At 45.5% G+C, this 22,178-nt stretch overlaps 1 protein-coding gene across 10 annotated transcripts in view; it reads right to left on the reverse strand.

Moving 5' to 3' along the window:
* Positions 1 to 17: 17 nt before the first annotated feature.
* Positions 18 to 22,178, reverse strand: part of AKAP9 (A-kinase anchoring protein 9) — a 166,566-nt gene continuing 144,405 nt past the window's right edge. For 8 of the 10 annotated variants that reach the window (XM_051852748.2, XM_051852742.2, XM_051852745.2 and 5 more), the window contains 15 exons: positions 21,247 to 21,438; positions 20,848 to 21,036; positions 18,665 to 18,809; positions 14,697 to 14,916; positions 13,811 to 13,961; positions 11,468 to 12,136; positions 11,029 to 11,237; positions 10,614 to 10,719; positions 9,264 to 9,446; positions 8,242 to 8,442; positions 5,870 to 6,102; positions 4,186 to 4,271; positions 3,033 to 3,162; positions 2,394 to 2,533; positions 20 to 568 (listed from right to left, as the gene is read on the reverse strand). In XM_051852748.2, the coding sequence (XP_051708708.2) occupies positions 531 to 568; positions 2,394 to 2,533; positions 3,033 to 3,162; positions 4,186 to 4,271; positions 5,870 to 6,102; positions 8,242 to 8,442; positions 9,264 to 9,446; positions 10,614 to 10,719; positions 11,029 to 11,237; positions 11,468 to 12,136; positions 13,811 to 13,961; positions 14,697 to 14,916; positions 18,665 to 18,809; positions 20,848 to 21,036; positions 21,247 to 21,438 (2,892 nt within the window). In that variant the 3' untranslated portion in view covers positions 20 to 530. 10 annotated transcript variants of the gene reach the window in all.

Here is a 22,178-nt window from a genome sequence, read left to right on the forward strand (position 1 = left end):
TGAAGAGGTTCAAACAGTGTGGTGAAAATGGTGAAGTCATTTTTATTTCAGTACTTGACAAAATACCCCATAAAATTCAAAACTTCTACCATTATACAAAAATAGGGCTCTACAAGTGACAGTATCTGTCTTCATCACCAGTAGCAAATATATTAGGCAGAAACATGTAACTTCAGTGGCCTTGGGAGAAAAGTGCAGGGCACTGCAAGCTACACATTCAGCAGCATCATAATGCGCAAAAGTTTAATCTCGCCCACCCAAGAAATACACAAGGTTCATAATTTAATCATTTAAATTAGCATTCCACAAATATACAGGTAATTTGATGATGATTGTGCATGGATACATACACAATGCGCATATATACAAATTCCAGTTTGCTTTCATGTGCTGGCAAGGGATTGTATACAATCATAAGCTGTGTGCCTACTGGTCCCAGTGAATATTCACAATACAAAAGCACAAAAGAACCATTGATTTACAAAAGGGAGTTTGCTTAAAATCACTTCAGTTAATGATGTTTCAAAGGATTATCTTCTCATGCCAGCATGAAATTGAGGAGTTGAACCTATGAGAGAGAAACAGGACATGTTTTCTGGGGCTCCAGCTTGTTCCCTGTTTCCTTGGCGTAATCCAATTATGGATGCTTCTGTTACTATGATTTCAAATTAGATTCCTATCTATTCCTAGCTAACTAGTTCACACAGGGCAGACTAATATTCTCCATTAAAAAAAAATGCCTTGGTAAGATTTTTAAGTGTTCTGAAGGGTGAATGTACCTTATCTGTGGGTACCTCAAAAATTCATGGAAAATGGAATTAAAAGCTAAGGTTATTTTGGTCCAAAAAGATGGAAGTCCATGCAGGTGAGGATTCTTCCAAAAGTTTATAGGAAATGTATACTAAGAAAAAACGACACAGGAGTTTCAATTTTTTTTGTACCAAAATAAACCATTCTGCATGAACTTTCTGAAGGATCCCCAATACAGCCTGAAAAATGTCTTCAAAAATCCTGGTCTTGTGGAATTCTGATGCCTACAACAATACAAGTCAAACCAAGCCTCAGCTATGACAGTAAATGTTTCCTATTACTACAAGCTGCTTGGGTTAAACGATCTTTTAAAAAAATGTTTCATTTGTTTATTGGAGAGGCAGACAAATTTGGGGGAAAGAGAAAGACGGGGAGCCCCCACGCATTTGTTCACTCTCCAGATGCCTACAACAGCCACGGTTGTGCCGGGGGGGAAACAAAGTGGGGAACATAATCCAGGTGTCCTGTGTGGGTGGCAGAAACCCAATGACTTGCCATCACTGCTACCTCTTGAGGTTTTCATTGGCAGGAAGCTGGAGTCAACAGCCAAGGCTGGGAACGGAGCCCAGGCACCCCAAGGTGGGATGCAGGCATCTTAAGCACTAAGCTCAATGTCCCATAGGGCCAGCACTGTGCCGTAATGGGCTAATCTTCCACTTATGGGTGCTGGTTCGTATCCCAGCTGCTCCTCTTCAAATCCAGCTCTCTGCTAATGGCCTGGGAAAGCAGCACAAGCCCAGGTACTTGGGCCCCTGCGCCTGCGTGGGTCACCCGGGAGAAGCTCCTGGTTCCTGGCCTAGGAAAGGCTCAGCTCCAACCACTGTGGCTGTTTGGGGTGAACTAGCAGATGGAGATGGTTCTCTCTGTTTCTGTAGCTCCACCTCTCAAAGAAAATCTTAAGAAGTCTGTCCCATAAATGATTTCTTGAAGAGATAAACCACTGACTTCAAATAATGTTATTATGTCATAGTTGTAGGACGAATAGAAAAAAATGGGTCGTTTAACTTTTGTTATCTTGTTTTTAGTTTTACTGAGTACAATCACTTAAACTACAATGGATTCAGAATCTTTGAATTGGGGGTGAAATGAAGGGGAAAGAGGTTCCCACAGTGAACAGGGAACCCACCTGCATAAAGTATGAAAGGTGTGTGTGTGTGTGAGCTACAAAGTCCTTGGAAAGGATGGGGTTTTGCATTACGAATAAAAGCACGGCTCAGCAGCTGGGGTACAAGGTAGTAGTAAGTGCCCCCTCCCCCGCCACGTCTACGTGCGGGTCTCAGCCTTCCTAAGGACCGCATTCTCGAGCCTCCAGGTACCCTGCACACTGGCTCATCACGCGTTCTGTCTGACTGATTAATCAGCTGAGTGGTGGTACAAGGGAATCCTGTGGGGAGTGGAATCCAAGGTGCTAAGTCACGTCATGACTAACTTGCAGACAAACTGAGTTTAAAGAGTTTAAGAGTTTAGGCTTTGGCTAACCAGGTGACTCCTGCAATGGGCTGGAAGATTGGATGATCACAATGATCAAGGGCCACAGGGTTTCAAACAGAGAAAGGAGAGCTGCGTGTGCGCCCACACAGTACCTGACTGCACGGTTCCCAGCCGTCTCTGCAGCGCCTCGAGCCGAGTGATGTAATCTGTTAGGGCCCTGTCGGGATCATAGTTCTGAAGCTGAGAACATGCTAGGGAACCTGGGTTGAAATCCGCTGGGGTGCCTGGATACCTGCACGAGGAAAAGAAGGTACAGGAATGCAAATTATCCAGAAACAACGCGAGTAAGTTACCAGCTGCACTCCCTGTCCCTGAATGGCGGGCCGTCTGGTTTGGGGATGAGAAAGAACAAACTCTTGACATTCTAACGAGGACAGTCGCCTCCGAATTTACTCAAGTACCATGTCTGTCCCCGAGGCTCAACAAATGCCCAAGTGCATCCCATCGTGCAGACCAGAGTTTCCGTAAAGGCCAGCGGCGAGCAAGTTTGGTCGATGCTTTCCCGTGTCTAAGCACAGCGTATATTAACGCTGAGCCGGCAGTGTCCCAAGTCCCTGGAAGCCAGTTCACATTAAAAATTGATTCTGAGCCTGAGGCTATGTGTATTACGTGTCCCTTAAAAGATGTCTAGCTCGCCCAATACAAAGAAGTCAAGGCCATAACAGCGGCCATCTTTCTCTGTCAGATATTAACATCCTCAGCGACTCCGGCAGTCGTGATAAAGTCCTTACCTATTTTGAAACGGCAAAGGTGACCGAGGATAGTCCAGATCTGATCTTGAACGGTAGGCTGTGTGTCTTGGTTCTCCGTATAGCTCCAGCCCGCCAGAAGAATGATAAAGTGAGTCCGTCTTTTCAGCGCCTAAAGTTATCCAAAATGTGCAAGTAAAGAAAAAACGTCAAGCCAAGCTTTCTGTAAAACGTGCTCAGCACTCTGCTGCTCTGCACGAAACCACGCATCCGGTTCTTGCTCACGGGGAGAAGCCGCACCAACAGTCTGGCTTTCAGAAGCTACTGCGCCTTTGAACATGAGCATTTCTGCTACTGTGATGGTCCAAAGTAAACTAACGGGAGCATTTTCTTTTTAGATGACCTCCTCTCTGGGAGTGTGTGGTTTTAGCGGAAAGATGGTGTAGGTAAAAGTGTTAGGCCAATGTAACCAAGTTCTTTTATCATTCCATTCTACTGACTTACACTGGAAAAACTTAAAGTCGCGATTTGCAAACCTTTAACACAACACATCCTCACGGTGCCCATCCCAGCTGTTTCAGTGGAAGGATACATATTTCAAAATTCCTTTCTTAGGGTGCAAAGTGTTTCTGCTTCCACTGTGGACCACGGGAAGGCCCAGGTTTAACATCAACAAGGAGGCAGCGCCTCTAACCCCGGCGCCTGCCTGCACTTCTGACCTCATCCTGTGCCTGAATGTTCAAGCCCCAGTGTCTATCCCACTTCCCGGAGGAAAGAGACCTTTAACAGCTACCAGTGTTATATAGCCTATTAGCAAACTGAGAAACCTACTTCGGCACTGGTAAAGTATGAAAACCTCAATCACAACTGCCCACATGGCTGACAGCTTTCTCTCTTGAGCCAGAGCCTGAGGGCACTCCTAAGGATGTGGGCTCCAGAGCCAGGCCGCTGGGCAGTGCCACGGCTCCCTGTCATCGAGGACTGAGGGAAGTCACTGCACTTGTGTCACAGGATGGGAACATACATGAAAAGAGCGGGGCAGCTGCACCCTCTCCTTAGAGCAGGGAGGCCCCGGCCGTGTCGGTCACAAGGGCTCTGCTCTGGGACAACACTGGTTCCAAAATTCATTTGCAAAGTACCATGCATGCAGTCATTTCAGAGTTGTAAACAGGGAAATACGCTATTTCGACTTCACCTGGATTCAGTCCAAAGCCATCCCTGTTAATATTGATGGAACCGGAACCTGTGACGCGATGCCATCGTCGAACCAAAAATTTCATTCTACAAAAGAGTCAGAGATCAAGTTTCACGCTGCGTCCACACTGCAGAGAGACATACTTCAGCACGATCACGCTGCGTCACCTCACCCACGGCAGCGCCCCTAGCTGAAGGCCAAATCCACCGGGACGGAGGACAGGGCGCCACGCTCTGCTCACCCCTCACAGGGGCAGCACAGGTTGCTTACGCTGCCAGCATTAGATTCTTCCGGCGAAAGGGACACAAAGAGGTGGAGACAAGAGGAGACAGGAAAACAGCGGATGGGCAAAGGAAGGGCCGAGAGATAATGGAACGAGGAGGCACAGAGCAGGAAGGGCGGGTGAGATGGGGCAGGACGCAAGACCCGATCCTGGGGTGAGTGGGGAGGCCGTGTGGCCGGGAACAGAATCGCGGCCTTCCACAGGCCCGGGGAGTTCGGTCCCGACCAGGCTGCGTTAGGTCAGCGCCCACCCGTCCTCGCCACGGAGCTCTCGGAGTGCCGGCTTTGGTTTCTTCACTCGGATGGGCTGCACGGCACACTTTTGGGAGAGCCAAAAGAACGGGCGCCTGAGAGGACGAGGAAAAGGGGGTGGAGCCAAGTCCCGGGAGCAGCTTCCTCCCGGCTCTCCCGTGAGCCCCGCGGGACGGCGAGCTGCGGGATGCAGCCAGGGATCCCGAGGCTTCTACCGCTGCCATCTCGCTCACTGCCTGCTTTCTCCCCACGTGGGGACGAAGCAATGGGAGATGAGCCTCTGTAGAGACCACGTGGAGCGGCAGCAGAGGCAGGGAGGGTCAGCCATCAGACAAAGCCAGCACAGCGGGACACCAGGCTGGTTCTCCCGGCTCTGGCGCTGCTGGCTCAGAAACCTCTTCCGGCCTCAGTTTTCTCATCTGTGGAGTGGATCGATTCTGGACTAGATGATCTCAGCTTTCAGTAAAAAAATTATGTCAGTGCTTTCCTGAGAAACTGAGAAAGGTAAGAGCTGCGGAAACATCGCTGCGACCTGAGGGTCAGACCTTTGGAAAACAAAGTCCTCTGCGCCTCTGCCGGCTGCTGGGGAATTACAAGGGGCGTGCAGCTGGCCAGGGGCCCTGGGTCCACCAGGCCCGGCCTCAGGGCCTCAGGGCCACTGAGCCCTGGCTGCGTCTCGAGCACCGCCGTCCCTCACTGGGCAGCCCGGGGGACGGGATGACCGAGGCAGCAGCAGGGGCGGCCGAGGCTGCCCTCCACCTGACTACAGTTAGCTCAGGGCCTCAGGAGCAAGGCACCAAGAGAAGGAATTTAGAAATACAGAAAACAAATGGATGCCAGCCCAAGGGGTAATAAAAAAAAGCTTTCCCTTTATAATCTCTCCATGTCTGAGCAGGTTTGTTCAGGAAGGCAACCCGGGCCGGACGCATGTGCTGGGAGTTGCCAGCCGCCCGCAGCCGGGACAGCCTCTTGCACAGGGCCTGCACAGTGCAGCACAAAGCAGTCCCGCGAAAGGACAGAGGCCCAGAAACAGCAGGCGACCAAGGCCCCCTCCTCTGTGGAGGGACGGGGGAAAGACAGGCGGGCGAGTGAAACCCAACCCAAGCTTTCAGGGCGCCCGCGCCAGCACGCTGTGGTCTGCGCCGCCTACCTTGAAACCGCAACGGCTACTCTCACGGCCGCGCGGAAGCGGGTGAAGCCCCTGGGCCGGTTGGTGATCACCTCCAGGTCCGTGAAGGCCGGCTGCCCCCCCATGCGGGCGAGCAGGGCGAGCGTGGCGTCTTCACACTCCTGGAACCCGCCCAGTAACAGCAACAGGTATTTCTTCTGATAAATGAGTGCTTTTCGGAAACTCTCTGCCCTCAGGTATTTGCCATAAATTCTCTGTTTACAGAGGGAAGAATGGGAACACATTTTTAAGAAGCCGTTCACGTTTTTCGCCAGGGAAGGTTATCAAGACTAAAAAAACGAAAGTAGCAGTAGCAGCCTGGCAGGTGCCCCATCACTGCTGTCTACTCTGCAAATTGAAATGAAACAGGATTAACCTTAACCTTTACATTTTTGCCTTTTGTAGTTTGTGGGTGGGGTCTAGTACAATCTTACAGCTGCGCTTTTTAGACACTAAAAACATTTTATTTGAAAAGCAGAGTGGAACAGTGAGAGAGACAGAGAGATAAAGAGAGACAGAGACATGTTATAGACAGATCACTTCCCAAATGCCCACTAAATAGCTAGGCCAGGTTGAAGCTACGAGATACGAGCTCCATCTCAGTCTTCCACATGGGCAGTGGGAACCTAAGTACTTGAGCCAGCATCTGCTGCCTTCCTAGGGTGCACAGTAGCAGGAAGCTAGATCAGAAGTGGAGCTGGATTCAAACCAAGCACTCTGATTTGGGATGCAGGTCTTCCAAGTGGTGTTTAACTGCTGCGCCAACTATCAACCCACTTAAAAATATTTTAGCTCCATTCATCCTATTGATTGCATATATTTCTGTGATCCTGTTATTTTTTTTTTTAATTTTAATATATTTTTTTATTTGAAAGTCAGAGGGAGGAGACAGAGAGAAGAGAGAGAAGAGACAGATCTTCCTTCCACTAGTACACTATCCAGATGGCCACAACGGCCAGGATTGGGCTAGGCTGAAGCCAGAACTTCTTCCAGGTCTCCCACATGGGTAGCAGTGGCCCAAGCACTTGGGCCATCTGCTGCTGCTGTTCCCAGGCCATTAGCCAGGAGTTAGATTGGAAGTGGAGTAGCCGGACAAGAACTGGTGCGCATATGGGATGCCGGCACTGCAGGTGGTAGCTGTATAGGCTAAGCTACAACACTGCTGGCCCCTTTTTAAAAATGATTTTTAAACAATTCATTTGAGAGGAAGAGAGAGACAGAAGAGAACAAGACAGAACTCTCACCAGTTGGTTCATTGCTCAAGGGTCTACAATGACTGAGGCTGTACCAGGCTAAAGTCAGGAGCCTGGAACTCAGTCAGGGTCTCCCAGTGGGTGGCAGTGATCCAAGCACTCGACCCATCAAACGCAGCCTCCCAGGGTCTGCCTGAGCAGGAAGCTGGAGGCAGAAGTCGGAGCTGGGTACTGAACACAGGGACTCTGACATGGGATGTGGCTGTCATAACTGCAATGGTCAATTCTTGCTGCCCCTGAGTGTGTGTGTGTGTGTGTTAATTGCACAGTTATTATTACAGTCACTAGTTTAACTTCTTTAGTGTTGTTTTCTGTCCCTTTCAGAGTTATAAATCTGGGGCCAGTGCTGTGGCACAGCAGGTTAAGCTGCCGCCTGCAGTGCCGGCATCCTATACGAGCACTGGTTTGAGCACTGGCTGCTCCGCTTCTGCTCCAGCTCTCTGCTGTGGCCTGGGAAAGCAGTGGAAGATGCCCAAGTGCTTGGGCTCCTGCATCCACGTGGGAGACCAGGATGAGGCTCCTGGCTTTGGCCTGGCCAGCTCTGGCCACTGCAGCTATCTGGGGAGTGCACCAAGCAGACGGCAGATCTCTCTGTCTCTCCCTCTCTTTCTCTGTAATTCTGCCTTTCAAATAAATAAATAAATCTTTAAAAAGGAGTTGTAAATTTACATTCACCTCACAGTTGGAGTAAGTATTCCAACAACTTTTTTCTTTTTGTTTTGAATCCAGTGTTAACTGGCTAAGGTAGTTTTACTGGAATAACCATTGAGAGTCATCAGAGAGGCTATGCAGAGGGCTTCTCGTCTCATGGGGAACAATACTCTTACCCTGACAGTAGCGGAACTTCTGTTGGGTGTTGAAAGGACAACATTATGGGAGGTGGGAGAGTTCTAGGTGCTGCCCCGGCAATAAACAGAGTGAAATGTGGCAGTCTTGGCCATGCCTCTCTACAAGTCCCCTGTGACCAGAGGCCTGCATTTGTATTCAGACACGATACACAGGCCCAGAGACATGGGCCCCACGCGTCAGTCTGCTCAGTGAAGCTCGGGGAGAAGACGGCAAGCAGGGGCAGCGGTGGTGCGAGGGCGGGGAGCCCGCTACCTTTAGGGCGGCGTTTTCAGAATCGGGGCTCAGGTGCTGGAGCAGAGCATCATTCCTCAGCTCGGCTTTCAGTTTGCACACTTCGGCTTCCGCCCTCTTCAGGGATTTCTGGAGAGCTGCCTTTTCCCTGCTCCACACTTCTTTTTCAGAAGCAATGATGGCTTCAATGCTGGCACCACCACTGAATGCAAACCTAGAAGACTGCAGACCACAGCCCACTTACATGAACTGCAAGAACTTCGACATTAAACAGTTTAAAGGGATTCCCATCCTGGGCACCTTGTCCCAGCTTCTTCACCTCAGTTAGCAGAAGTTCAAAGCCAATCTCAAATGACATTACAGAATATTCACTCACTTGGAGTACATGTTCCTTTGCTAAGCAGGTTAGCTTTCTAACCAACACTTCTTGAGGAGGACTGGCCACAGAAGTGGTTTAGCAGACTTACAGACCATCTGGGTCCAAATGCTGACACCTCATGTGAGGACAAACAAGCCAGTGTGTGGGTAAGTCGTGGAGCCCCGGAGGGCAGGTGCCTCTCCCACCTGACCATTCAGCTGTCTCACACGGCTGTGCTCTCTACTGCTGATCACAGAAAGGAGCTATTTGTTTTGTAGTTATTAGATGGAAAAAGCTTAAATTTCCAGAGTAGTCTATTGGATTGAAAATTACAACAGAACAGCATCTTTCATTTGCATCATAAACACATTAACAGATAAATAACTGGAGCGGTCAGGGCCCACACTGGAACATTTCTTTCCACGTGGCTGCTGTCAGTCTCTAGATAGTAAAGTACCTGGATCTCAGGTTGACTAAAATTCCAGTTCAATTCTGAGTCTGGTACAGAGAAGGCTTCCCACATAACATATTGTTAATATGACTGTCATGCCTATAAAGTTTCCCACCGATCCTACTTCGGATACTTGACATTTTTACATGATCACAGTTAAAAACTCAAACTAGACAGTAGAACTTAAAAGTGTGCACTACTTCTACTGGGCAGACATGCTGAAAACAGACGTACATAGTCTCTGCCGGCTCCTGTCTGCCGATACCACCTGGTCTGCTCTTCCAGCTTCATAACCATGTTCCTCAAGTCATTCTTTTCATCGGTGAGTTGGCTGATGTGGCCTGTCAGCTCAGCGTTTTGTCTCAGTAGTCTTTCCGTCAGTGAGCCACAAGGAGTACTTGGGGACACTATGCTAGGCTGCAAAAATAAAATGGCACAAGGTCACCTAAGCACAAGTGAATATGAACTATGCACCTCAAGGTGTGAACAGGAGCTGAGGGCAACAGATTTCATGAGCAGTGTGCGAGTTGAATCAGAGCTGTTACCTAGTGGGACAGAAGACAGGGACAGCAGAGTAAGCACTCGGAACAGCAGGTGTAAGGTTCCAGTGGCAGTGCGGTGCTTTTGGGGAGGTGCAAGTTGCTTGCTAACTTCATTCCACGGCCATCAGACCTACAGCAGGTGATGGATTTTGGCAAGAGTATGACACCAATCCCTTTCTGCAGACTGTCAGGAAGTCTGAGTCAGCCCAGAGACGAGACAGTGAGAGCCTGAATGGAGCAATGACGAGGACAGAGTCCAGGGCGCCAGGCAGACATTTAGAAGCAGAAGGCACAGGACTTGGTGAGTGCTCAGACGCACAGGTAATGGTGAGGAAGGTGGTCCAAGACGACTCCCGGCTCTCTACACGGGGGGCTGCTGCGTGCAGACAGTGTAGGATCTGGGGCAGGAAGCAGCGAGGGAAGATGGTCAGTTTAGACTGTGCCTGGAGGTCCCTCAGGTCACTCTGGGGAACATTTCCTCAACGAAAGATGTAACTTTCCATAACTAACTGAAAATGTGAGCGTAGCTCACAGCACAAAGATGTAGACCAGGAGATAAGCTGCAAACGGCGAGACTTGTCACTGGACCCGTAGAACTCAGTGCAGCGGGAGGCACACAGTAGGCGCTCAATGTCAGTATTTGTTTAGTAATAAATCCAGTGACCGCTCAGGCTGTGGGCAGGAATGAGCTTTACCATGAAGGTGACAGGTGAAGGACTGAGAACAGTACTAGGACAGAAGAGGTCAAAACTGGCGAATGCTACAGAGAAGTTGAGAGACTGAGGAAGACAGAGACAGCAAAGCTTCACCAGATTAGTCAACTGTGAAGACGGGGAGGAGCCTCGGGGTGGAGTCACCAAGTGGTGAGCGTAGGAGCCAGACGGATCTTTCAGGAAGCTCTCTTACTGCAGGAAGTGGTCAGTACACTCAGTAACAACAGAAGTTAATCCCCACCCTCACCCCAGCCTTTTACTGCCTTCTACTGGGGGTAATTGAGCAGCATTAGTATTTACAATTAGTAAAAATGCTTTAAGAGTCTTACCTCTTCACGCAGCTGGCCAGTCAATCTCTGCAGCTGTAAAATAATCCCATCAATATTTTCCTGAACCCAAATGAAATCCTCATCATCTGCTGTTTCAAACTGTAGTCTTTAAGAAAGACAACAAGAAAAAGTCACCTGGGGTCGTTTACTGACACAAACATAACAGATGGACTGATGCTCTGTCACCTGTCACCTCCCCCTGGTATACAGGTTCTCCTGCCCCACAAGGTGCCCACTGTCCCCACATGTGTGGGTTTTGTTACAGAATAGCACCTGCTAATGTAAACATGCACTCCCTTTCCCACGGCAGCTCCCACCCTTACGGCAGCTCCCACCCTTGGATGGTTTTTAGCAGGGGACAGAGTCTGTTCAGCCTAACACTGCTATTTCCAAAGACCAGGTAGAAAGGCCTAACCTATTATAGGCTTTCTGGGATAGATGCTGTAGTTTTGAAGCCACATGTTGAAGCTTTTGTCTGATCATTTCTAATTCGGGATTACAGTCAGTTCCACCTCCATTCATTTCAATCAGTTTAGGATAGCTTGATTCCTTTGTCTCGCCTTCTATTTTCTGCTGAAGAACCCAATTTCTAGTTCGATCATTGGTTAAACTCCAAGTAGACGGCTGGTAATTTTGGACAGAAAAAGAAAACAGTAATTATAAATGAACAGCATACCACATTATTTTTTTTCTACATTACTTCTTACGGACAATTATTGTTTATATTCCAAACTTCTATAGATTTCATTTTAAAGGATTTGCACATAGCTCTTAATCTATTGCCAAAACTTTGTGATCAAGGGGCTATGGTACTTTTTTAAGAATAATTTTGAAAACCCAAAGCGTCAATTTACCTCATTAAGATTCTGATACAGAATTCGTCTACTTTCTCGTTTCTCTTCTCGCTCTAGTTCTTGCTTCTGGAATTCCTGCATAATCCCTTGCAGTCGCTTGCCTTCCAGGTCCAACTTATAAACCTGCTGCCTTTTCTCCTCCAGCTGGCGCTGCAGATCTTCCACTTTGGACTGGAGCTCCCGCATTTTCTTCTGTCCCTCAGTGTTGGCCTCTTGTTCCGTCTGCAATGTCTTCCTGTGAACCTGCCTATCTTTTTCCATCTGCTGTCTCGTTTGCAAAGAATCCAGTTTATATTTCTCAGTTTCATTTAGCAGCTCTACTATGCGACTGTGTTTTTCCTCCAGCTGTTTCTGCAGCTCCTTCAGCAGGTCCTCAGAGGGCAGGGGTGGCCGGGGCTGCCCGCTCTCACCACTGCTCTGCAGCTGGGCATGCAGCTCCCGTTCCCTATCCAGGGTGCTACTCATCTCCCGAATCCGAACCTTCTCCGACTCAAGAAGCACCTGAAGCTCTAAGTTTCGACCTTGTTCTTCTGACAACTGGGCATCATACAGCATTCTTTGTGATTCTATTTTCTGCTGTGATTCATTTAGTAGTTGTTTCTGTTGTTCCAAAAGTAGATTTAGGTGAACATTCCTTTGTTTCTGATCCTCAAGTGAAAATTTCAGATCCTTGTAGGAGAAAACAAATTTAAGGAATTTTATTTAATATTATTAAAAATACTCTAACTAGGAGCCAGTGCTGTGGCGCAGTGGGTTAAAACACTGGCCTGAAGCATCAGCATCCCATATGGGCCCCAGTTCTAGTCCCAGCTACTCCTCTTCCAATCCAGCTCTCTGCTGAGGCCTGGGAAAGCAGAAGAAGATGGCCCAACTCCTTGGGCCCCTGCACCCATGTAGGAGACCTGGAAGAAGCTCCTGGCTCCTGGCTTCAGATCAGCTCTGCTCTGACTGTTGTCATTTGGAGAGTGAACCAGTGGAATGGAAGACCTCTCTCTCTCACTGTAACTCTTTTAAATAAATAAAATAAATCTTAAATACTCTAAGTATACAACATGACTTTATTAAGCTGGCAACAGGAGACAGAACTAATTATCAGTGGTCATATTATAATTAGTTGGATGGCTGATTTTTTAAGAAGGCATGAAAAATATAGGTGAGATATTTTCTCAAAGCATTAATCTTTTCTCTTAAAACATTAATCTTATCTGGCTAAAGAATATGAAGCAGGATACACTTTTCCTAAGAATAGCAACCTTTAAAACTAATAAGTGTTGCTGACATGAAGCAACAGAAATCCTTAAGAAACCCTTTGTTTTGTAGTGTCACAGGCTAAAAATACAGCATATGGGAAAAGCAGCATTAGGGACAAATGAATCAAATTACAAAAATCTTAATGATAAAAAATAGCAATGAGGGGACATTCAGCCCAGTAGTCACGATGCCTGTGTACCACCCCCGAGCACCTGGGTTTGTTTCTGAGTTCCTGCTCCTGACTCCAGCTTCCTGCTAATGCAGAACCTGGGAGGCAGCAGTGATGGCTCTAATGACTGGGTTTCTGCAACCGCTATGGGAGCTCTGGATTGAGTTCCTGGCTCCTGGCTTTGGGCTAGCTGAGCCCTGGTTATTCTGAGCATTTAGTGGGTAAAGCACCTGATGGGGGTTCTCTCAGTCTCTTTTTTTCTATCTCTCAAGTAAATAAATAAAAACAAAACAAACAAAACCAGTATCTGGGAAGAGAATATGTCCCTGCAATTAGAGTTCACTATGCCTGGTGGCTACCACAGTGGATATTCAAAAAGAACAGAGCAAAAATGCAGGAACAGAGTTGTGGAAACTGGGATTATGTGGCCGGACAAGGAGCTTAGAGATGCTGCAGCTGCTGTTTTAATGAGCACTGCCTACAGCACAACCTGCCTTGAGCTGAGAGCTGTGCATGGCTCAGGGGTGCCCTTCTGGGAGACTCCAGGGTTCATTTTCCTCAAAGGGAGCCACCAGGGCTTCTGCTGCCAGCAGAGTATCCCTGCTCCCTTCCCTGTGTTAAACTGATGTGAGTGCTCTATTTCTCAACTCATGCATGCACTAATTCATATCTTCAAAATACGACGCAGTGGAGCAGTGTGCACCCATCTTTGGATGTAGCAAAAAAAAAAAAAAAAGCATCACATTACCACTATTTTCTCACGATGCAGTTTAAATAACATTAACAATAGTATCCAACACACAGTGAACAATTTACTGTGCCTTCTAAAACAATGCAGGATACTTTAGACAGTGGAAACTCTCAACACTGTCTCCTGTCATGGTGGGTTTTCAAGAGACATTTAAAGACAAACATAACCATACCTCCAGTTCTTCTTTATCTCGTTCTTCACTGCGTCCCACTTTGGCTTTCTCCTTCTCCAAAGCCCACTGGAGCTCTCTCGATTTCTTCTGCTCATTTGCTAATGTGTCATTAAGTGAATGTACTTCATCTGTCTTGTCTTTAACTTCCAACCTAAGTCAGGGAGACAATGAACTGTAAGAACTATTTGTCTAAGTATGTATTCAGAGAAAAAGAGAAATCAGTTTCCTTTGAACAGTTGAGGCACACTGTAAATAAGCTAATTGGAAAATATAAACCATGTAAAGACTAAGGAATACTGATGGTAGTTAATTTCAAATGAACTATTTCTAGGACTACTAGTTATTATTTACCACTGCAATTATACAATTTATTATTACAATGTAATTTTAATAAAAATGCCTCATGTTTTATTGAACATGGGAATGTGTAATCTGTGTGTTTAAAATGAAAATGACTGTACTTGCAATGTATCTTTGGCAAGCAGAATATTTCAGTATTTATACCAGTAAGAATTTTTTTAAATGATTACTTTTTCAAATACTTTGTATTAAGCTAAGTACTCAGCAAATTTTCCAATTAAACCATGAAGCCCTATTTAGATATGAGATTATAAACAGCACTTCCATTTAGTTGGTGATGAAATAAAGGCTAAAATGACACTTTATACAACAGGTCTGAAATACAACTGAAGCCACAGCAGGTATTATATCAATGTAAGTGTGAGTTTATTATTTGGATACATCGAGTTTGTCCCACAAACAACATAGCTTCACGCTGTTTCACTACCACGCACGCTGGTACTCTTGTACTAGCTGCACAGTGCTGGCGCCCCAGGACTCCGACTCCCTCACTAAAGCACTGTTCTCCCAAGCAAGTTGGGCACACCTGAAAGCCTCCAGCTCCTTGAGGTGCTTATGCTGTGCCTTGAGTGTGGTCTCGAGTTCCAGTTTGGTCTGCGCAAGTTCGCTCTTGAGCTCAGCCACCAGCAGCTTTTCGGCACTCAGCTGCTCCTGCAGCTCTGCGGCCCGCTCTGTCATGCCGCCCAGCTCCGCCTGCATCTCCAGCATCTGCGCCTGCTTCTGCTGCACGTTGTGCTCCAGGAGCTCTGCAAGGAACACGGGCTGGAAATGTGATCCCGCCTCTCACACACTGTAATGAGAACTCATCTACAACTCAGGGGCTACTGTGAAACGAATGTGGACCAATTACACCTCAAAAGTTGGTAATTCATATAAATAATTTATGCATGGTCTCCACAGTGCTAGAAGTCAGGATTTTAGAACTATAAATATAAAAGGATGATAAAAATTTAGCAGAATATATTAAAAGTACTATTATTAGGAGTTCACACACTGAGAATTTTCAAGGGCTCACTGTCAAAATGTGCAAAGGCTCTGACAGGGCAGTTACTTGGGGCAATGACAAACGCAGGAGCCCAAGGTCAGGATTTCTCACTTCTCTTGTTTGCCTCCCTTTGCAACAATCTGTAGGAATTTTCTCCCCAGGACAGGAGAGTCCAAATCCCAACCAAAACCTTGCTAATTCTTACAATGAAAACAAAATAAAAAATTTAGATCTCTAAGGATGTTAAGTGAAAACAATATGTGTATCAAGATCTTGTTTTTATGAAAAAAAACAAACAAACAAACAAACCATTAACTTACAGACAATTGCCATGGAGAAGAGTTAGAAAAATATCGATTTGGGAGATCATCATTATTTTATGATTTATGTGATTCTAAGGTTGATTTTTATATTCTTAATTTTATATTTATTTGAGGGGCAGTGAGACAGAGATAGAGAAAGTCCCTATACTGGTCATTCTCCAAATGCCTGTTACATCCAGGTCTGGAGGTAGCAACTGGGAAGAAAATTCAGGTAGCCCACGGTAGTGGCAGGACCCCAATTATTTGAGCCATGTCTGCTCCCTTCGAGGAGCCGCATTGGCAGGAAGCTGCGATCAGGAATCAGAGGTGAGAACTGAACCGACACTCCAGTGTGGGACATGGGCATCCCATCTGTTAGGCCAAACACCTGTGATTTTTATTCTCTTCTTTCTCTTTTCTCTCTTTTTTTTTTTTTTTTAAAGATTTATTTATTTACTTGAAAGACAGAGTTACATAGAGAGGATAGGCAGAGAGAGGTCTTCCATCCGATGGCCCACCCTCCAGATGGCCCCAACGGCTAGAGCTGGGCTGACCCAAAGCCAGGAGCCTCTTCTGGGTCTCCTATGCAGGTGCAGGGGCCCAAGGACTTGGGCTTGGGCCATCTTCCGCTGCCTTCCCAGGCCGCAGCAGAGAGCTGGATCAGAAGAAGAGCAGCCGGGACTAGAACTGGCATCTATATGGGATGCTGGCGCTTCAGGCCATGGCGTCAACCGGCTAAACCACAGCGCCGGCCGCTGCTTTCTCTTCTGCCTCAAACATGTAGCACAATACTACTGTCATACGTACAATTTTTAACTTAAAAAAAAAATTCCATCAAAGTTCATCATATTAATGCCAGGAGACAGGAATAATACTGCTATTAGATGATAATCAACTATTAATTTAGGCTTTTAAAACTACTTCTTGAGGTAGGTGTTTAGCTTAGTAGTTAAGACACTACTTAAGACGCCCATGTTCCACACCAGAGTACCTGGGTTTGATATTGGGTCTGGCTCCCCTCCTGCCTGCAGCTTCCTGCTAACGCAGACTCTGGGAGGCAGTGGTGACAAGTGAAGTGACTGGGTTTCTACTGGGTTTCTATCACCCATGTGGGGCACCTGGACTGACCTTTCAGTTCCCTGCTTTGGCTCTGGCCCAGCCCTCGATATAGTCAGCATCTGGTGAGTGAATCTGCTGACAGGAGCTCTGTCTCTGTCTCCACGTGTCTCAAATCCAAAACAAAACAACTCTATCTCTTAAGGCAGGAGAGGCTAAGGCTTTACAAATACAAATATGAATCTACGATATATGAACTAGGTTTCAACAGATTCTACTAACATAAAAATCTCTAAAATAATCTTTATTTATGCCTATGTAGAAAGGAATATGCTTATTTTATTTTATTTTTTGGAGAGACAGAGAGAAAGGTCTTCCCTCCACTGGTTCACCCCGCAAATGGCTGCCATGGCCAGCGCACTGCGCCGATCTGAAGCCAGGAGCCAGGTGCTTCTCCTGGTCTCCCACATGGGTGCAGGGCCCAAGCACTTGGGCCATCCTCCACTGCCCTCCCGGGCCACAGCAGAGAGCTGGACTGCAAGAGAAGCAACCGGGACTAGAACCTGCAGTGCAGGCGCCACAGGCGGAGGATTAGCCTAGTGAGCCGTGGTAGTGGCTTATTTTCATTCTTTTACTTGAAAGGCAGAGAGACACATATAGGGAGATACTCCATCCACTTATTCACTCCCCAAATGCCTGCAACAGCCAGTCAGGTGCCTGGGACTCAATTTGGGTCTCCCACATCAGCGGCGGGGCCCCAAGTACTCCGGCCATTATCTACTGCCTCCCGGGGTGCTTGTTAGCAGAAGGCTAGATTGGAAGTGTAACAGCAGGGATTTGAACCAAGCGCTCTGATATGGGATACATGTGTCCCAAGTGATGACTTAACCCCTGCACCTCCTGCCCACCCCTGCTTTAGCTTTTCAATGACAATGTGAACCTATGCTGTGGTTTTCAAAATCTGCAAAAAGCTGAAGTAGTTCTACCATTACACGAGACACAGACGTATGTCCTCACTATATTTTATGAAAATCAGATTTCACTTTAGTGATTTCTGCTTGAAGGTCAATTTTAGGTAACAGAAACTCCTATTGAAAAGCAGGAAAAAAGACCCACACAAGAACATCATAAAAGCAAAACTATGACCAGTTCGGAGTGGAGAGTTAGCCTAGTGGTTAAGAGGCTCACATCCCACATGGAGAGCTTGGTTCAATTCCTGGCTCTGGCTCCTGACTTCAGCTTTCTACCCATGCAGACCCTGGGAGCAGGGCGGACAGCCCGAGTAACTGGGTTCTTGTTTCCATGACGGAGACCCTGACTGCGTGCCTGTACTCTGGGAGGACTCATGCACGTATGCCCTAGAAACACTGCACAACAACGTCTAGCACTGACGGCATCAGCTAACAGTGGAAACAACTGACATGTCCTCCCACAGACTGGATATCTGAATTACGGAATATCCACGAGAGAATTCCATACAGTAACAAAAACAAATGACCAGAGACAAATGCAGTAACTGAAAGAATGTTAATGCAGATGAAAGAAGCAGTACATAAAATATAGCACAGACTGATAAAGTTAAAAAAGTAGGACAAATTTTAAACATATTGTTTATGAATATGTAAATAGGTAGTGAACTTGACGACCCTGAAGTTACTACAGAGGTGCATGTGTCTGAGAGGGACACTGGACACAGCAGTGTTCGACTTTTTGACAAACATGTTTCCAGATAATTATGTAATAATCTTTCATATTGCATGCATTTGCATTGTTCACTTTTCCACAGGTATTACAGTTAATAATTTTTTAAAAAAGGATTAAAAACAGAATTGTCACTTTAATTGTGGATTTCCTTTAGAGAGTGTAGGAAGACTGTTTTCCCTTACAGCTTTAAAATAAAGAAAGATAATGAACTTTGTGGACCGAACAATATGATCAAAGCAATGCCTATTCATTTAAAATTAAATATAGCTGTTTAAAATAAATGTGAAAATCTTCTAATCCCTGTAGAAATTAATAATCATCTCCTTAATGTTATGAGAATAAGAAAATGTGACTAAGAGGAAATATGCTTTAAATGAACAATAAGGAAAACAAAGTGAAATATTTTCACCTGTTTATATAAACATATGAGCATGTCACACAACATACCTTGGCTTGGTTTATTGCTTTCTTGTTCTCTTTTCAGAATCATTTTCCTACCATTCATCTGAGCATGCAATGTTTGAATTTCAGACAACAAACTCCTTCTGTCGGCTTTCTGTAGACATTCCATAGCTGTTTGATATTCAATACTCTATAACAAAGGCAAATATAAAAAAAAATCAAGTGGAAAGCTTTAGATAATAAAATTAACAGGAAGTCTGTAGACAAATGAATGGAATACACATGGTAAAATTTTTTTATTTTAAAAATTCCAGGGGCCAGTGCTGTGGCGTAGTATGCTAAGCCTCTGCCTGCAGCGCCAGTATCCCACTTGGGTGCTGGTTTGTGTCTCAGCTGCTGCTCTTCCAATCAGCTCTCTGCTATGGCCTGGAAAAGCAGTGGAAGATGGTTCAAGTGTTTGGGCTCCTGCACCCACATGGGAGACCCAGAGGAAGCTCCTGGCTCCTGGCTTCAGACTGGCCCAGCTCCAGCCATGGTGGCTATTTGGGGAGTGAACCAGTGGATGGAAGATCTGTCTCTCCCTCTCTGTAACTCCGGCTCTCAAATAAACAAAATTTCAAAAAAAATTTCAGTATTTTTCTTTTCTAAAATGTATAAGGATCTATTGCAGACAGATGCGCTTTCCTGTCAATACTACAAAGTGTATTTCTTAATTTATTTATTTATTTATTTATTTTTTACAGATAGACAGAAGGGTCTTCCTTCTGTTGGTTCACCCCACAAATGGCTGCTACAGTTGGAGCTACGCCAATCCGAAGCCAGGTGCTTCTTCCTGGTTTCCCACACGGATGCAGGCGCCCAAGCACTTGGGCCATCCTCCACTGCCTTCCTGGGCCACAGCAGAGAGCTGGACTGGAAGAGGAGCAACCGGGACCAGAACCTGGTGCCCATATGGGATGCTGGCGCTGCAGGTGGAGAATTAACCAAGTGAGCCACAGCACTAGCCACAAAGTGTATTTCTTAAAAACAAGAACTCTTTTATGACAGTACAATTATTCAAAAGTTGAATTAACATTACTATAATGTTATCTAATATACAGAGCTTATTCAAATTTTGCCAAATGCAAAAGGAGAAGAAAACTAGTCTTTATAACTCTGTGTTTTGTGATCCTTGATTTTTGAAGAGTACAGACTTCTTATTTTGTCGTATTTCCTTCACGTTAAAAAAACTTTAATTTTAAACTAATTTAAGCCCAAGTTTTGTGTATCTTTCAATCAAATGATCTTTCAATCAATGAAACTACAGGGTTTCTTCAGATTGCAGATTTTAAATGTAGTCATTGCTTTTCTTGGAGTATAGTTTTAGCAATTTTATCACATGTATAGGTTCAAGTACATGTGCTACAATCAAAGTATAGAAATATTTCATCACCACAATGAAGCACTTTTATAGTCACACCCTCTTCATAACCTTAACTTGCCAACCACTAACCTGTGTTTTGCAGATATGCCTACTCATTAAAATTTATTTGCAACTCTAAAGTCAATACTTATGTTGCTTTCCTGGTCATTTGCAGACATACAGAGCAGCAAAAAATTTAAACTGCCTGATATGCATGTTCCTGGCTAAAGTCAAACAATGTGACTTAGGAGAAAAAAATACTGCTGCCTCCGATGTTTTATCTTCTATAAGCTAGAAAATAAAAAGACTGAAAATCAATGAGCTAATCATTTAATTTAGGAAGTTAGAGAAAGAGCAAAACAAGTGGCCTCTATTAAAATGTTAACTCTCATACTTAAATTCTAACAGTAATCAAAAATCTATTTTCTTACTACTATCAAAGACTTTTTTTTTTAAAGATTTATTTATTTGAAAGAGAGTTACAGAGAGGCAGAGAGGCAGAGAGAGAGAGAGAGAGAAAGAGAGAGAATATCATCTATCCACTGGTTTACTCTCCAAATGGCTACAACAACTGGAACTGGGCAGATCAGAAGCCAGGAACCAGGAGCTTCTTCTGGGTCTCTCACATGGGTGCAAGGGCCCAAGGACTTGGGCCATCTTTTGCTGCTTTCCCAGGCATATTAGCAGGGAGCTGGATCAGAAGTGGAGCAGCTGAGACAGGAGCTGACGCCCACATGAGATGGCAGCACCGCTGGTGGCTTTATCCACTACACCACATTGAAGGCCCCTCCTAGACATTCTTTAAAACAAAGTTTCATTTTGATACCTGTTCTTGTATTCGTTGTTCCAAACAGTTTAATAATCCAGCTGCATCTCTAGTACCTAAAGCTGTCAGCTCGGTCTTAAATGCAGCTAGTAATACACTGCGTTCCCTTAGAAAAACTTGTTGAAGGGCAAGTAGAAGTTCACCTCGCCAGTCTGAGATGTTCTCATGAGACTGAGAACTGTCATACACCTAGCAGAGCACAAATAACAAAAGTTAGTTTTCAAATAGACACACTTTTAAAAGTCTAAAAATGTTCATCTACTAGCCAAAATACATGCTAAAAGTCTAAGCGCACATGAATTTATTTTCAAGTATGAAAATACAGATACCATAATTCATATAAAAATGCACACCACAAATAATATAAAATCACATAGATGCATAATATTCTTTGAGTACCTCCGCCTCTCTATGCACTTGCATTTTAGTAATGAAATCCTTGAGAGATGAGATTGTACTGAGGTAAGCTCTTCTCTCTTCCAGCCACGATTCTGAAAGCTGATGACCAGGATAGTCCTCTCCATCGCCACAGGGACCCTCAGTGAGAGAAAGCACCTGCATGCCCTCGTTGTGGACAGCTCTCAGTAATCCCTGGGAGCCAAAACCCAAGAGCCAGAATTAGGTCCACTTCTTCAAAGACTGAACAGTTAGACACAGAAGGATAAATAAATGATAAGCAGGACAGCTTTACACAGCCAGCCTGATTTAGAAAGGTCGCTGCAGACATGACTGTCTGGTCCACCACTACCAAACCATCTTCCTCTGCAGGACACCAGCCCTAATTACCTCCTGTGATTTTTCACAGCTCTCACCTCTGGGTTCCTTCTCTAGCTGCTTATGCTTCTAGATTTAATGAATAACCACTGGTGTGAGCAAAAGAAAGAGGTGGGAAATGTCTTCTATTCCTTTAGTCTGCTTTAAGGATTTTTTTTTTTTTTTTTGCATACAAAAACATTGGGAATAAAAATTTTAGAGGTGGGTAATTGGTACAGTGGTTGAGTAGCCACTTGGGACATCCACATCCCATGTCCCCAAACTGCAGTGCCTGGTGTGAGTCCTGGCTCCTGGGCTGCAGAGTCAGCTTCCTGCTAAGGAGCATCCTGGGAGGCAGCAGATGATGTCTCAGTACTTGGAGCCTGCCACCCACAAGGAAGACTCTGAGTTCCAGGCTCGTGGCTTCAGCCTGGCTCAGCCCTGGCTCTTTTGGGTATTTGGGGAGAGAACCAGTGGATGGGAGGTCCTTCTTTCTTTTTAGGTTTGAATCACTTAAATTTTGGTTTAAACTAGTTTTTCACATATTCAATGTGATTTGTAGATACAATTCTAACAAC

The sequence above is a fragment of the Oryctolagus cuniculus genome, chromosome 16 (assembly GCF_964237555.1).
Source record: "Oryctolagus cuniculus chromosome 16, mOryCun1.1, whole genome shotgun sequence".
Classification (NCBI taxonomy): domain Eukaryota; kingdom Metazoa; phylum Chordata; class Mammalia; order Lagomorpha; family Leporidae; genus Oryctolagus; species Oryctolagus cuniculus.